The sequence below is a fragment of the Giraffa tippelskirchi genome, chromosome 5 (assembly GCF_054371585.1).
Source record: "Giraffa tippelskirchi isolate mGirTip1 chromosome 5, T2T-mGirTip1v1.2.pri, whole genome shotgun sequence".
Taxonomy (NCBI): Eukaryota; Metazoa; Chordata; class Mammalia; order Artiodactyla; family Giraffidae; genus Giraffa; species Giraffa tippelskirchi.
In genome coordinates this window covers 27110889-27128188 of record NC_137279.1, presented here as the reverse complement: position 1 = coordinate 27128188, position 17300 = coordinate 27110889, and the positions used below count along the sequence as shown (strand labels likewise).

At 50.9% G+C, this 17300-nt stretch overlaps 1 protein-coding gene across 4 annotated transcripts in view; it reads right to left on the bottom strand.

The window, feature by feature from the left end:
* Window positions 1-17300, bottom strand: part of KAZN (kazrin, periplakin interacting protein) — a 1354882-nt gene that overhangs the window by 67832 nt on the left and 1269750 nt on the right. For all 4 annotated transcript variants that reach the window (XM_081492179.1, XM_081492180.1, XM_081492181.1 and 1 more), the window contains one exon: window positions 8745-8881. In XM_081492179.1, the coding sequence (XP_081348305.1) occupies window positions 8745-8881 (137 nt within the window). The remainder of the gene's footprint in view (window positions 1-8744; window positions 8882-17300) is intronic.

Here is a 17300-nt window from a genome sequence, read left to right as displayed (position 1 = left end):
CGGGTCCCAGAGCAGCAGCCAAGAAACACTGCTGAGTAAAAGGAAGCGTGCGTGGCAGTTGCTGTGACTGACTCTGAAGGCCATCACAGGACAGCTCTCCCAGCTTGGGTGCGGGCAGGAACACGAGTGTCTGTGTCACCAGCCCCTGGCTTCTCAGTAGAGTCTAGAGCAGGTGTGTGTTGGGGGACGACTCCTTCTAGGACTGTCTCCTGGGGTCAGGATGCCTGGGTGTGAGTCTCGGTTCCATCCATGGCAAGCTGTGGCACACTGAGCAAGTGATATTAATTTCCCCAAACCTCAACCACCTCATGTGTGAGCCAGTGACATTATCACATCTCCAAAGTGATGGTCAGAAGAAACTGGTAATGCAAGATGTAAAGTAACATGGACTTCCCTGGTGGTCCAGTGGTTAAGAATCCACCTTGTAACGCAGGGGGCAGGGGTTCAATCCCTGGTAGGAGAACTAAGATCACACATGCCATGGGGCAACTAAACCCGCATGCCTCAACTAAGACCCAATGTAGCCAAATAAGTATTTTTTTAAAAAAGATGCAAAGTGCCAGACGGCACTATTGTAAAATCCCAGGCAAGCTTGTACTGTCTGGATCTGGAAGCAGGCCCTCCAATGCAGGGAGATGCTCTACCATTACTTATGTCTCCTTTCCTTTCTTTTTGAAGCTGTCTTCATGTGGGGTCAGTGCAACAGTTTACAGGTATGGCCCCCTGTGTCACATGATGGACCAGCCAGCTCTTTCCCCAGAAGCTGGCGACCATGTCTCTGCATCCATCCTCAGCACCTAGCAGCAAGCCTAGTCATGGAATATCCCATGCTATGAAGTGTGTGGATCAGAACCACTGAGAACTGGCTACCACATATCCCTGAATTAAGAAGAAGGTCCACTAGAACCCTCAGGATCAGTTTTGTCTCCATGCCTCTTTGCTGTCCCTAGCTCCACTAGTTGTGAGCAGACTGGAGGTTCAGGCTGGGGGGGGGGGTGTAGGCTGTAGGTGCTTTCTGCCTCAGTAAAGACTCTGACACCCATGACCTCACCCCTGGCAGGAGTGCAGGGCTCAGTAACAACTGTCATGGAATGTTCTGTGTATGCATGTCAAGTACAGTGCTGACAGTTTCAGCTGCATTATTATATTTAAACAACCACCTGTGAGGCAGGGACTATGATTATCCCCATTTTACAGATGAGTAAACTGAGGCCATAGAGGTAAAATAACCTCTGTAGCCCCACAAATAGTGTGGTGGAGGTTCTCAATCCTTGCTAACAACAAAGGCAGGAAAGGAACTGAAGGAAACCTGCCCAAGGGGCTGGAACCTTATGGGGGTCAGGGTGGCTAGAATTTATGAAGGTAGGACTTGGCATGATTGTGTGGGGCCTCAGATGTCAAGCTGGGAGCTAAGGTCCCTCTGGGGAGCTGGGAGCTGAGCCCTGGCAGCCGGAGCTCACCGGACAGAAGAGGTAGGGGCATAATGAGGAGGGGGCTTCAGGGGGAGACAGACCTGGCTGATGGCAAGGTGGTTTGTTTTGACTTCGCCACTCAAGATCTCCCTGGGCCTAGCCATTGTCCAGCTTGCTGAGACCTTCCTCAGTTGTGTAAATGGAGAGTCCTCCACCAGGCCCACTCCAAACCATGGACATGTGACAAGGAACATGCCTCTGGCATAGCTTCCTGTGATGTCGCAATTTTGTGAATGTTCTGGTCGGGCCCCAAATCGCTCATTTCTCAGCAGCCTGTGCCTGTGCTGACCTTCCCTGCCTATCCCCTCTCCTCCCACCCCCCACCCCCAGCTCAGAGACCTGGGCTCCTGTTACCTGCTCTGGGTGAGGCCTGCAAGGGGGTCCCTGGGATAGTTGGGTGAGCCATGGCAGGCTGAGTGGCTGGTCATCAAGAGGGGTGGGCACCTGAGGTTCCATTCATCCTGTTCATGTTCAGTTCAGTTCAGTCGCTCAGTTATGTCCGACTCTTTGCGACCCCATGAATCGCAGCACACCAGGCCTCCCTGTCCATCACCAACTCTCAGAGTTTACCCAAACCCATGTCCATCGAGTCAGTGATGCCATCCAACCATCTCATCCTTTGTCGTCCCCTTCTCCTCCTGCCCCCAATCCTTCCCAGCATTAGGGTCTTTTCCAATGAGTCAACTCTTCGCATGAGGTGGCTGAAGTATTGGAGTTTCAGCTTCAACATCAGTCCTTCCAATGAATACCCAGGACTGATCTCCCTTAAGATGGATTGACTGGATCTCCTTGCAGTCCAAGGGATTCTCAAGAGTCTTCTCCAACACCACAGTTCAAAAGCATCAATTCTTCGGCGCTCAGCTTTCTTCATCGCCCAACTCTCACATCCATACATGACCACTGGAAAAACCATAGCCTTGACTAGACGGACCTTTGTTGGCAAAGTAATGTCTCTGCTTTTAAATATGCTATCTAGGTTGGTCATAACCCTCCTTCCAAGGAGTAAGCGTCTTTTAATTTCATGGCTGCAATCACCATCAGCAGTGATTTTGGAGCCCCCCAAAATAAAGTCTGACACTGTTTCCACTGTTTCCCCATCTATTTCCCATGAAGCGATGGGACTAGATGCCATGATGTTAGTTTTCTGAACGTTGAGCTTTAAGCCAACTTTTTCACTCTCCTCTTTCACTTTCATCAAGAGGCTCTTTAGTTCTTCTTCACTTTCTGCCATAAGTTCCTGTTCATGCGTACATTTTTATTGCACATATAATGCGAGCCATTCAAAAAAAAAAAAAGTTGCAAGATCTTGGACAAGGTGGAATAAAACCAGGACTTGTGGTTTTAGTGTCTCCAAACTAGCCCTAAATGTACGCCCCTGGGTCAGTCACTGGACCCTTGGGTGCCTCAGTCCTCCCATCTGTAAAGTGGGGTTGGATTCAACAATGATTAAATATCATCACAGTGTTGCTGGGCTTCCCTGGTGGCTCAGGTGGTAAAGACTCTGTTAATGAAGGAGACCTGGGTCCTATCCCTGGTTTGGGAAGGTCCTCTGGAGGAGGAAACAGCAACCCACTCCAGTATTCTTGCCTGGGAAATCCCATGGACAGAGGAGCCTGGTGGGCTACATTCCAATGGGTCGCAAAAGAGTTGGACATAGCTTAGCGACAAAACAACAACAGCTCCCCATAACATAAGATAGTAGCTTAAAAAACTGAGTGTTTTCCAAATTCCGTTTTTCTGAATGACTCTGTAGGGTCTTGTGAAGCTATCCCATGAAAGTGACACTGATGCTCAGTGGTGACCATTTATGCCTGCCCGGGGCTGCTGCAGCCACAAGGCTTCAGCTTCACACCACACCTCTCTTCTTGCTGGACTTAGGAGATGCCCCCAGTTACCTGTGACTTAAGAAAAATGGCACCATGCTGGAGGAAGGTAGCTCCCCATGGGGATTTTATTCCCAAGTACCAGCACAATTATAAACATGAATTTGATGCCCCAGTTGAAAGATATTAATAGAAGAAATGCTTGTTATTAAACCCCAGGTCGGTCACAGTGCCACCACCAGGCACAGCACACCTCCCACAGCTCATGGGGGTGGCCAAGACCTCTCCTCCGCGGTTTGCCTTGGGCTGCCCTGTAAACAGTGAATCTCAAAAGGAACTCATTTGTTCATCTATACAGGTACTGAGCGGTGTGGGAGGCCAGGATGGGCCAGGTGTTATGCAAATGAGCACCAGAGCCTAAGTGCTTGGGTTTGTATCCTGCTTCCCCTCTACATAGCTGTGTGACCCTGCATGAGCGACTTGACCTACATCTCAGTTTTCATCTCTGTAAAATGGGGCTAACAGGGACAATCATACTGCATAGGGTTGCTGGAAAAATACCAAATGTAAAGAGATTATGACAATGCCTGCATACAGTAAGTCATCCTGTGTCAGGTGGTGATAGGTGGCTTCTGAAGTTGGCCATTGTCACAGCCATTGTCAGAGTGTGTGAAATGGCCCTTTCTTTTTGATCCTCTTAGCCTTTTATCATAGGCATCACATGCCTTCTTTTCTTATTTCTTATTTATCTATTTATTTACACCATACGGTTTGCAGGATCTTAGTTCCCTGGCCAGGGATCAAACCCAGACTATAGCAGTGAAACTGGGAAAGTGCCAAGACCCAATCACTGGACCACCAGGGAATTCCCACCTCTTTGCTTTTCCAATCTGGCTCTGTCTTCCTTCAAGGTGCATGTACCCTGGGAATACTTTCCCCACCCTCTGTTCCTAGATCCTCTGGGACCCTCGGAACTCCCCAAAAGGTCCTGTCTGGGTTACTTTCTGCGTAGTTCTTGCTTTTTTACCAAGACTCTCCCATTCTCCTGGAGGCAGGGTCCATGAATGGGGTCTGTGTGAGGCCAGCTAGGACCTACTGTGAGAAACACTCTCATTAGCCCAAACTCAAAGAATGGACTTGGAGACACAAGGTGTAGGGGGAAGCCAGGCTTTAATGATGGTCTTGCAAGATGGAGTGTCTGGTGGGCAGGAACACCCAGAGTCATTACACAGAGCAAGTTATCCTAGCGTGCAAGTCCGTCCCCTGGTTCCTCATTGGCTGAGTACTATGGGGTGAACAATCTTCTTGGACATCGCCTAGGTTTGTTCTCTCCCTCTTTATGGGCTGGCCCCTCCCTGACATCCCTGCAAAGAGATCAAACCAGTCAATCCTAAAGGAAATCAACCCTGAATATTCATTGGAAGGACTGATGCTGAAGCTGAAGCTCCAATACTTTGGCCACCTGATGTGAAGAGCCAACTCATTAGAAAAGACCCTAATGCTGGGAAAGATTGAAGGCAGGAGGAGAAGGGGGTGACAGAGGATGAGATGGTTGGATGGCATCACTGACTCAATGGACTGAGTTTGAGCAAGCTCCGGGAGACGGTGAAGGAGAGGAAAGCCTGGCATGCTGCAGTCCATGGGGTCGGAAAGAATCAGACACGACTGAATGACTGAACAGCCTCCCTGACATCTTGTTTCCTCCTTTCCTGCACACCTATTTACATTCTTATGTTTTGAATTTGCCAATAGGGTGAGCCCGGTGAAACCCTATTCCTGTTCTTATGTTTTAAATTCACCAATACAATGAACCCGTGTGAAAATCCTAGGCATCCCGCCCTCCCTTCGTCTGCCCAGACTTTCCGGTTTCGTAAGCCTTATGGCTATCGGCTACTACATCAGCAAGCTGTCACTCAAAGCTAGCTATTCTTGAAAATGGACCACTTTGTCTTTTATTTCTTACACTGCTCCTGCCCGGCCAGGGGCTTCCTAACAGTGGGCGGCCATGTGCTTCTCTGGGTTTGCCGGGGGGACCATCACCAGGCTGTGGTGGATGAGGGGCCCATAGAAGGGCCCTGAAACCCACTGTGGAATTTCCATGATCAAATGCCTGACTCTGAACCCTCAGAAGTGATGGTGGTAATAATAATAATAATAATAACAACAACAACAACAATAAAAATAGCAAGCATTCCCCGCACCCCCCAGCCCTCCCCCACCGTGTCCTTTCTGTGTACCAGGAGCTTCAGTGCTGACAAGGTTGGGCTCCGAGTACTTGCTATCATTATCCTAGTTTTAAGGATGAGGCCACTTGGCTAGCGACTGGCAGAAGTGAGATTCTAAACCTTATCTGTTCTTAACCTCTGCTTCACCCTGCCTTCAGGGCCAAGTGTGATGGTTAATTTTATGTGTCAACTTCACTGGACCATGGGGTGTTCAGATTTTTGGCTAAACATTATTTCTGGGTGTGTCTGCGATGCTGTTTCAGATGAGATTAACATCTAAACTGGTGGACTCAGTGGATGGCTCTCCCCCATGTGAGTTGAGCATCATCCAATCCTTTTGAGGCCTGAGTAGAAAGTGCAGGAAGGAAGAAACTGCCCTCCCTACCTGAGAGCTGAACTGGGGATGGGTCTTCTTCTGCCCTCGGATGGAACTTACAGCTCGGCTCTCAGGCCTTTGGACTCCGACTGGATGATGCCACTGGCTCTCCTGGATCTCTAGCTTGTAGATGGCAGATCATGGGACTTGTCGGCCTCCATGATCATGTGGGCCAACTCCTTCCAATAAATCACGCGCTCTCTCTCTCTCTCTCTATATATATATATATCACTTCTCTGGAGAACACTGACTAACATACAAGGAAGCTGATGACCCGAGGACAAGTAGTGTCAAGGACAAGGACAGCCTGGGGCCTGCCCCTCACCCTTGGGGACAGCACATCACTGGAAGCAGGTATCGCTGTGGGCTGATTCTCTGGCCCCTGCCCTGTGTCACCTCCCCTCAAACAAGGGTGACCGTGTTTCCCTGTTGGTGGGCATGGGGCCACTTGAGCAGAGGTTCTCTCTGTCTCACCTGCTGAAGAAAGATCAGGTTCTTGGGACCTACTACAGGTGCTTCAGCTAGGAAAGGAGAATGGACAGAGGTGGACTGAGAGAGGCGGTAGGTCCTATAGTCCGAATGTTTGTGTCCCACCAAAATTCATATGTTGAAATCCCAGGGTCTTCCCTAGTGGTCCAGTGGCTAAGACTCCACACTCCAATGCAAGGGGCCTGAGTTCTATCCCTGGTCAGAGGCCTAGATCCCACATGCCGCAACTAAAGATCCTACACGCCACAACTAAGACCTGGCACAGCCAAATAAATAAATACTTAAAAAAAAAGAGAGAGAGAGAAAGAATCCTAATGTGATTATTTTAGGAGGTGGGACCTCTGGGAGGTGCTTAGGTCATGAGGGTGGAGTCCTTGTGAATGGGATTAGTGCCCTTGTAAGAGACCCCAGAGAGCTCCCTTGACCCTTCTGCCAGGTGAGGACACAGAGGAAGTCTGGGACCCAGAAGAGGACCAAGAAAGCAGGTAGCAGGGGTTCCCATTCCTCCTCTCTGCTTCCACAGGCTGTTGACTTAGTGCCACACTCTGTCTGCAAGTGACAGGCATGGGGACGCCAACTTCCAGGGACTGAGCTCACCCACTGTAGAAGGACAAGCATGAGAAGCTGGGGCCCTGCTGCTTGGGGCTGACACCCAGGGCAGCCGGGAAACTGTGGACCATGCAGAGGCTGTGGATGCCTGGCCCAGGGAGCTCCCCCAGGGCTGTTTTCATTCTGGAAAGGAAGGGATCTGTATACTTGGGCAGTGAGAGGAAGGATCACTGCTACAGACCAAAGAGGGCTGTGGGGATGAAGCATTTAAATTCAGATCTCATCTCTGAAGTTCCTGCCTGTGGACTCTGGCTCAGAGGCAATACCCGTGAGTGTACTCATGCAACCGGCCCACTAGCTGTTGGAAGAACTGCTCAAACCTCCTATGCCTGAGGAAACTTAAGAGTCTCCCACCTCCATTTTCTCTGCAGAGTAGAAGCAAACCTTGGTCACCCCTGCTGTCATGTGGTATCAGGCACAGGGCAGTTTTCAATAGATTTTCTGTCATGCTCACCAGAAGGTTACAAATCTCTCCCTGCAAACATAGTGGCTCATAAGGTCTGCTTGGTTTCAGGGACTGACTCTCTTTGCTTTATGCTTCAATACTCTTTATGGAGTGTACATGTGTGCTAAGTTGCTTAGTCATGTCCGACTCTTTGTGACCCTATGGACTGTACTGTAGCCCACCAGGCTCCTCTGTCTATGGGACTCTCCAGGTAAGAATACTGGTGTGGGTTGCCATGCCCTCCTCCAGAGGATCTTCCAACCCAGAGGTCAAACCCACGTCTCTTACATCTCCTGCATTGTCAGGCAGGTTCTTTACCACTAGTGCCTCCTGGGAAGCTCTCTATGGCATGACCACAGAATATATACCAGATATTGACTGAATCAAATTCCTCAGTCATCTGACCAGAACTCCTACTCACCCCACAGAGCCTGACTTGTATGTCACCACCTCTGTGAAGCCTTCCAGGACTCTCTCCTGGGAGGCAGAATTTCCTGCTATCTCATGGTTCTCCCCACTCTCTCTTCACATTCTTATTATGGTACTGCTGCTGCTGCTAAGTTGCTTCAGTCCTGTCTGACTCCGTGTGACCCCATAGACGGCAGCCCACCAGGCTCCCCCGTCCCTGGGATTCTCCAGGCAAGAACACTGGAGTGGGTGCCATTTTTCCTTCTCCATGCATGAAAGTGAAAGTGAATTCGCTCAGTTGTGTCCGACTCTTAGTGACCCCATGGACTGCAGCCTACCAGGCTCCTCCATCCATGGGATTTTCCAGGCAAGAGTACTGGAGTGGAGTGCCATTGCCTTCTCCTTATTGTGGTATTAGTAAGACGCAAAGTCGACATTTACTGAGCACTTAGTATGCACTAGGCACCATGTTTAATGCTCTGTATCCATCATCTCACAGGGTCCTCATCATAGCTCTGCAAGGTCTGCACCATGATCGCTGTTTTGCAGATGAGGAAACTGAGGCTCTGAGAGGTTAAGGCGATGCCCAAGGGCATACACATGGGGATCCGGGATCTGAGCCCAGACCAGCTAGAATCCGGAGCCTACACTGTCACCGACTGGGCTTCCTGTCCAGGCTGGTTTGCCCAGGAGACACAGAGCTATGATTAGGGGCTGAGTGTGTTCATCTCAGCACCCAGATCCAGGCCCGATACATCAGGGATTTCCCCCAGTGAGCATAAGGGCACATGAGCAGTCCTCCTGTGTTCTGAGATTCGAGGTCGGACCCTGTGCTGGGTGGGGCAGTAATAAGGGAGCCGGTGTCTGGGGGATTGGGGTTGGGTGGGGGGTGCTGACCTTGCGGTGCTGCTCGTAGTTGCGGATGAAGTCGCGTAGCTGCTCCTCCCGGCTCTCCAGCGTGGCATACAGCTGCTGCATCTGGTTCACCAGGTCTGTCTTCTCACCCTTTAGGCGCTTCCGGTCAGCTTTCATGGCTGGAGGACACAGGACTGAGTCAGTTTCCGAGATCCCAGCTGCCTGTCAGCCCGAATGCAAACGCTGAGAAGGGACCCTTTTCTCTACCCCTTCATGAACAGGGGAGGAAACAGGATTCAGAAAGAGGACGTTTCTCTCCCAGGCTCCCACATCACTCAGTGGCATTCCCTGGATTCAAACTCAGGCCCTCCTATCTCTAGAGTTCCAATTCTCATTTCTTACTTTTACTGACCCAACCAGGGGGGACAGTCCCTGATTGAAGGTCTGTCCCCGCCCTGAATTGGCTAGATCCTCAAGTGAAAGAGCTGGAGGCCTGGTGAGCTTGTGACTCCCACCACCCTGGAAGCTGATGGGACCCTTTATTTCCTGCTGAAATGCCCTCTCAGAGTCCCATATGAGCCACCAGAAGTTAGCCCAGCCCAACAGTTCACCGTTTGTGCCATTCCCTTCATGGGGAAAAGTGTCTGATTAAAAACACTCAGCAAGTTATGGGACCAAAAGTATGAGCAACAGAAGTAAAAAGAGAGAGATGGGACTTCACCAAAATTAAAAACTTTGTGCTTCAAAGGACACCATGGAGAAAGTAAACAGACAATGCAAGGAACAGGAGAACAAATTTGTAAGTCATATCTGATAAGGGGTTTATATAAAGTAAAAGTATATAAAGAACTCTTAAAGCTCAAATGGGCAAAAGACCTGAACAGATATTTCCCCAAGAAAAGGCCAGTGAACACCTGAGAAGGTGGTTGACATCATCAGTCATCAGGGAAATGCAAATTGAAACCATAGTGAGATGCTATTTCACACTCACCAGCATGGCTAAAATATAAAAAGAAGACAGTAACAAGTGTTGACAAGGATATGGAGAAACTAGAACCCTCATACACTGCTGGTGGGAACAGAAAATGGTACAGGCTCTGTGGAAGACAGCCAGACAATTCCTCAAGTGATTAATCATAAAGTTTCCCTACGATCCGGCAATTCCACTCCTAGGTGTATATCTAAGAGAAATGAATACATATGTCCACACGGAAACATGTATACATATGTTCACAGCATCTTTAATCATAATAGTCAAAGGGGAAAGGACCAAATGGCCATTAATTGATGAATGAATTTGCAACAGTGTAGCACATCCATGTAACATATATTATTTGACAATAAAAAGAAGCAATGATTCATGCTACAACATGATGAATCTTGACAATATTATGCTAAGTGAAAGGAGCCAATCACAAAGGGTCACATGCTGTATGATTCCATGTATATGAAATGTCCAGAATAAAGAAATCTGTGGAGATGGAAAGATTAGTGATTGTCTTGGGCTGGGGTGGTAGAAGGTGTGGGGGCTGGAGACTTAGGGGTGTAGCCAAAGGGATGGATTCAAAGTAATGCACCCCCATTTAAAGTGACGCAAATACTCTAATACTGATGTATAGCTGAATATATGTGAATATAGTAAAAACAACTGAATTATGTACTGTAAATGGATGGATTGTATGCTGGATGAATTGTATCCCAATGAAGCTGTTACACACACACACACACACACACACAAACACACACACACAGTGCCCTGTGCTCCATGCAGCCTCCTGGCAACAGGTGCTCCCTGCAGACTCTGCTCACTGCACTGGCTCTGCAGTGAAGGGAGTGAAGACGGGCAAGCTTGAGCTTGTGCAGGGCAGGCTCCAGCATCAGGGTGGCCCCCCCTGCTTTTCCAGGGTCCCCAGAACTCTGTCCCCTCCCCGCTCTGTGGAGAGAACACTGAGGAAGGAACTGTGGAGGTGGTGGGAAGGGGGCAAAGCAACTCCTCAGCTCTGGAAGCTTCCAGCCTATGAAGGCACAGAGTGGTTAAGTCATTTGCCCAGAGTCACACAGCCACATCTGACGCCAAGGCCCAAACACTTGACCTGACCTTATGCTGCCTCTACAGGGAAGCCCCCCAAATCCCAGAGGTCCCTGGCCCCATGGCTAGCTGAGGGCAATGATATGGGGCAGGCAATGGTGGTGCCCCCACATCTTGTCCTGGATGCTGAACCTACAAACTCAACCTCTGATACGAAAAAGTATGGCATAAGGACCGGGGACCCGGCGCTCTGGCTCAGAGCCTGACGTAAGCTGCATTTCCACCCCTCTCCCCCAGCCCAGCACCACCTGCAGAACTGGGCAGAGGCAGGTCGGCTGGAGCAGTGTTGGCACGTGCAAGGAGCCACGGAGAGACCCTGCAGTGGGGACTCCGGGTCTTGGGGGTGGCTTTATTAATTTTTTAAAAAATTAATGAATGAATGAATGAATGAACGTCTGGGTCTTCAAGACTTTGCTGAGTGTGGGCTTTGTCTACTTGTGACAAGCAGGGCTTACTCACTGTGGTGGCTTCTCTTGCTGTGGAGCACAGGCCCTAGGGTGCGTGGGCTTCAACAGCTATGGCTCATGGGCTCTAGAGCACGAGTTCAATAGCTGGGTGCACGGGCTTAGCTGCTCTGCAACATGTGGAATCTTCCCAGATCAGGGATCGAACCTGTGTCCCCTGCATTGGCAGGTGGATTCTGCACCACTGGGCCACCAGGGAGGTCCATGGCGGGGGTGGCCCTTTAAATTACAGCTTTGAGCTTCCTGGCTCCTGCAGCTGGACTTGTCCCCTTCGTGGCCAGCTTGCCAGAGCAGCAACTTAGGTCAGCGGGGCTGGAATTCCAGGCCTGCTGGGCCTGACGCTGTGTTGGACCCCTGGCAGGCTGAGGATCGAGAAAACACGGAAGCTGAATCTCTTGGAATGAATGCCAAGTGAAGGCCACTTACAAATGAGGACAAAGTGCCTCTGGAACTATGGTGAGAACCAGGAAGCTGCTGTGTCATCCGCCCAGCTTTTCAGAAGCACATCCTCAACCCACTCAAGGGAACTCACACAGAGAAGCAGGACCTGGGGGTACCTGGGGACGCTTGTGCTGGCCTGAGGTGGGAGTGGGGGTGTGTCTCTCCATTGAGCCTGAACATGCCCGTGCATCCAGGTGCTGTCACCCCAACAGATGGGGGGCTCCCCAAAGGGGGAATCAGAATTGTAACTATTTAGGGAAATAGGGAGGTTAGCCTGACAGACTCCCCAAGAAATAATGTAAACTATAGACACACGGCTATGACAATTACACAGTGGAAGGTGTCCTTCTTTCCTTTGTCATAAGTATATTTTTATTTCTCCTTCAAAACTCTGTTTGACATTCTCCAAACGTTCCTAACACAAGACGAGGTGACAGGTGATGCTCCGTGGGCATGAATGACGGTCTCTCTCTCTGAGACCAGCCTCCTGCCTCCTCCCCAAGTTCCCCAGTGCTCTGTTCTTTTCTGCCACCCGACTTCACCCGGGCGTGTCCTGAGCCAGCAGCTGGGCCACCGGAACCACTGCCATGGTGACGGGTGATGTCATGCCCGGCAAACCCTGCGGGACACCAGCCAGGCTCCTGGGAATGTGGGGACTCCGGGGGTGGGAGGGAGGGTGTGTGGTTAGGGACTGATTTTTCTAACTCGAGGTCATATGTATAGAGAGTGAGCTAGAGGAGGGGACCAGGGGCCCAAGCGCGGCCCAAGACAATGGTGCGTCTCTGGGGACGTCACTCTTCTCAAGCTCCTGAGGTCTGCCTTTCCACAGCAGATCCCTTCCTCCTTCCCTGGCTCGGGACCTTACAGTTCCTAACCCAGACGTGGGGCAGGGCGAGCGGCGTCAGCCCCAGTTCAATTTCTGCAAACACGACTCTTGGGAGATGGAGACCAGAGAGAGAAGGGATGTCCCCTGACTCCAGCACAGCAAACCCCCACCTCCAGCACCCAGGCAATGGGAGGCCACAGCTGTAATGTAAAGAGAACAGTACAGGTTAACTGTCGGCTGCTAAGCTTCCGGGGCTATGGGCCTGGAGAGTAAGGGATTTTACGGGGCCCTTCTGAGCATGAGACACATCCTCCTTGGCGCCTCAGATGGCAGAGAATCTGCCTACAATGCTGGAGACCCTGGTTCAATCCTTGGGTCTGGAAGATCCCCTGGAGAACAGAATGGCAACCCACTCCGGTATTCCTGCCTGGAGAATTCCATGGAGAGAGGAACCTGGCGGGCTACAGTCCATGGGGTTGAAAAGAGCCAGACACAACTGAGTGACTAACACTAACTAACTCTGAGCACGAGGCGGGGGTGGGGTGGGGTGGGGTGGTGGTGGGTGTAGGAGGTCTCTCCTCACCCACAGGGGCAGTGCTGCCACGAGAATCCCGCTGGGCAAAGAGGGACCAGGCTCTCAGCTTTTCCCTTGCCCAACCTCAGTTCCTCCATCATCATGAGCATGCTCGACTCTGTGAGCTTCCTTTGGCTCTTGAGGTCCTAGGAGACTTTGCTTTGATCAATATCCCTCACAGACAAGTCCAAGGCCTCAGCCAACATCACATAGCTGGGCGGGATGGGCCCTGGTCTGGGGTCAGAGGATCTTGGTTCTAGCCTTGGCTCAGAGTCCTAAGCATTGGACGAGGGAATTCTCTGGCTCTGAGACCTCAAGCAAGTCATATAACCTTCCTGAGCCTCAATTTCCAAGCTATCAGAACAATTCCCATGTGCCAGGCATGGCCCTAAGTCCCTGATGGGTTTTTGTCACTTAATTCTCACAACCACCTTATAAAGTCAGTCCACGCTGTAGATGAGGAAGTGGGCACCTAGGGAGACTAAGGAACACGGCCAAGCAGTGAGTGGCAGCCCCCACCTGGCCTGACACTCACCCACCCTCCTATCCTATGGCTTTGCTGGCTCCCAAATCACCAACCCCCATCAAACCCGCACAGCTCGGTTGGCCTCATCTGTTCCTCAGGACTTTGGGCTGGGGGTTGGGGCTGCACCTACGTTATGGAGGAGGGAACTGAGGCTGAAAGGGTTAACTGACTCACCAGGACCCATGTAAACCCTGGCCCTGCATCCTTGGCATCTGTCCTTGAACCACTCACGCTCCTCCATCACTCCTACTGTGAAAGTGCATTATTGTGAACACAGAACCCGCATCGATCCATAAAACTAGGGGATGATTAAAAAATTCACACCAGTTACTCCTGCTACAAGACACTGTTTCTGCAGCTGTCTTACAACCCCAAGGGGGCTTTCTGAGGTTTCCATTAAAGGCGGTGTGACATTCTTACATATACCCCATGACTGCTCCGTGACTGCTGGAAGGAGGGGGTGTGTGCATGTGTGTGTGCACATGTTTGTGTCAGCAGCTTTTAGGGAATCCTTCACCAGCCATCCCTCCCACTTGCAGGATCCTCAGCCAGCCCAAGGCACGGACTCATTCCACAGGGTCAGATTTCCCACTAGTCTGAGCTCAGAAGACTCCAGGCCTGGTTTTGGATGGTCCATGGACAAGAGACCTTGTAAAAATTCTAGCCTGACAATAAACATGGCCTCAGAGGTAGGGAGAAGGCAATGGCACCCCACTCCAGTATTCTTGCCTGGAAAATCCCATGGACGGAGGAGCCTGGTAGGCTGCAGTCCATAGGGTTGCTAGAGTCGGACACGACTGAGCGACTTCACTTTCACTTTTCACTTTCATGCACTGGAGAAGGAAATGGCAACCCACTCCAGTATTCTTGCCTGGAGAATCCCAAGGACGGGGGAGCCTGGTGGGCTGCCGTCTCTGGGGTCGCAGAGAGTCGGACATGACTGAAGCGACCTAGCAGCAGCAGAGGTAGGGATGGGGTAGCCAGCAGGGTCAGCAGACCTCAGTCTGTAATGATGATCCCAGCTGCTGCCAGCAGGGGGCTCCCTTTCTTTTCTTTTCCATTCAACATTCCTGACCAGTTGCCTCTTCAGCATCTACAGATTCTGAGAAAGCAGGGGTGGGCAGGTGGGAGCCAGAAGGGCTTGGCAAATCACTCTTAATAAACACTCACCAAAATGCTCTTCCAGCTCAACTTCCCTTTACAGATGGGAAGACTGAGGCCCAGAGAGGGAAAGACTATCCAATATCACACAGCCAGTCAGCCCAGGTCTCCTGATTCTGAAGTCAACACAGTTGGGTGAAAAACATTGGCAGTTCTGCTCCTCCCAAATGGAAACCACCCCCCTTTCTTCTCACTGCCAGGTGAGGTGGGTTGATCCACTCACACGGCCAATGAGTAGCAAAACTGGAACCTGACCCCAGTACTTTGATGTTCATGCCCATGTTGTTGTTCAGTCACTCAGTTATGTTTGACTCTTTGTGACCCCATTGACTGCAGCACGCCAGGCTTCCCTCTCCTTCACTATCTCCCGGAGTTTGCTCAAACTCATGTCCATTGAGTTGGTGATGCCACCCAATCATCTCATCTTCTGTTGTCTCCTTCTCCTCCTGCCTTTTATCTTTCCCAGCATCAGGGTCTTTTCCAGGCCCATGATCTCTGCATAATCTCCACAGCTGCTCTCTCCAAGTGCAGCCTAAAAAGTTAGGCAGTGTGACCTTTCCAACCTCCTGCCTGGGGTTGGGAAAGAAAATATCTGGAATATAGGTTCTCATTTTACCATCCTGTGTCCATGCAGACATGACTAATCAACCAGGCTCTACAGGAACTTGGGTTGATTGGTGATGTCTGCCTTGGGACCACAGTGGGTAAATGCAGATTTTCCAGCCCTGCCTCAGATGAGGAGGCAGAGACCATCACTAACTGGTCAGAGTTGGCATGTTTGAAAATGGTTTGGTGAGCCTCTTCCAAGTCAGCACTGTGCTGATTACCACTGCACTCCATGGAACCAAGTTCAGCCCCATTTAACCAAAAGGGAAAGCAGTTCATTCACATCAGTGAGATGGTGGCAAACAGACTCCAGCCTGCATGCTTAAGGGTGAGAGAGTGGACCGTTTCCCTGAATTGAGTCAAAGAGAAATGAAGGATTGCTGAGTTTACTTACGTAACTTTATGTCCACCCCCAATGAGTAATATATGCTCCTTGAGGGCAGGGATCTGGTCTGCCTTGTTCATCACTGTATCCCCAGCAACTAGAACAGTGCCTGGCACATAGTAAGTGCTCAGTAAATACCAGTGGATTGACTCTCAAACGAACAACTGAACAAAGCAGATAGCCTAGGGAGGAGGGGGACCTGGCCCATGGCCATCACTGAGCACCATCCACTATTTCCGGGGTCTTGAGGGCAGACATGGTTCTGCTTGCCTTTATTCTGTCTCCGCTTGCCCTCCAGGGCTGAGGCGCATCCACTGCCCTCCTTCCATCCTCTGTGGCATGTGCTCTTCCCCAGGTCACCGATGACCTTTGAGCCACAAACCTCACCATCCTTGCCTAATGCACTTGACTTCACGGGGAAGGTTGCTCCATGCCTTCCTGGCTTGTCTCTGGCTGATCTCCCCTCACTCTGACCTCCGGGCGTCAGAGGCCTTGGCCCTTCTGTTCCATGGTTTCCTGATTGGGCTCATCCAGCCTGCTAGCTTTAAATCTACCCATATGCTGATACCACACAGCCTGGACCTTGCCTGGAATTCCACACTCAGAGCCAAGGGCCGCCCCCATCCCATCCAACCTCACGTGCCGGAGACGTGAATTCCTGATTAGCCTCCCAACAACCTGCTCCTCTTCGTCTCCCCAAACTCAGTTCATGGCAACCTTAACCTTCCAGTTCCTCTGACCCCAAGCCCCAGAATCTTCCTTCCTTGATTCTATTTCTCTCACACCCCACACCCAACTCATTAGCAAGCCATGTCAACTCTGCCTGCAACATGTTACCAGAATCTGGCCTCTTCTCGCCACTCCTCGGTCCCCACCCTGGTCCATGTCACCACCATCCCGGGTCTGCATTGTGCAGTGGCCTCCTAACTGGTCTCCCAGCCCTAAAGTCTACGTCAGCTCAGCAGGGAGTGTCCCCTTAACATGCAAGTCAGATCATGTCACTGCTCTGCTTCTCCTCTACAGCCCGTCTCACTCCAGGGCGAGCACAGTCCTTAGAATGACCCATGAGGGCCATGTGACCTGTCATCCCCCACCCCCATCTCGTGATCTCCCTAACCATCCCTGCCCCACTGCTCCTCACTATTCCTGGTTCATGTCCATTCCCTTGGCATGTCTGGGCTGGCTGTTCCCCGCCGTGATCCCTTTCCTGCCTCCTCCAGGTCTTGACTGAAACATCAACTTCTCAGCAAAGCCTTCCCTGGACACCCGCCTCACTCCGTTCCCTGTTTTTTTCTGTGCTGAACTTGCCACCATCTAATATGACATAGACTGAGTTTGTTGAGAGGAAGTGACATTTACATATCCCTGCCTTTCCGCCCGGGAACGCCTGCCTTTCTCCCTTCTTTGAATTTGGGGTGGTTTCTTTCTGGGTTTCCAAAGTCCACAGCTCAGGCTTCTACTCACTGCAGGGGAGCCTTGCCTTTCCCACAGGGATGTGTACCAGCAGCCTGGAGACAGAAGGACAG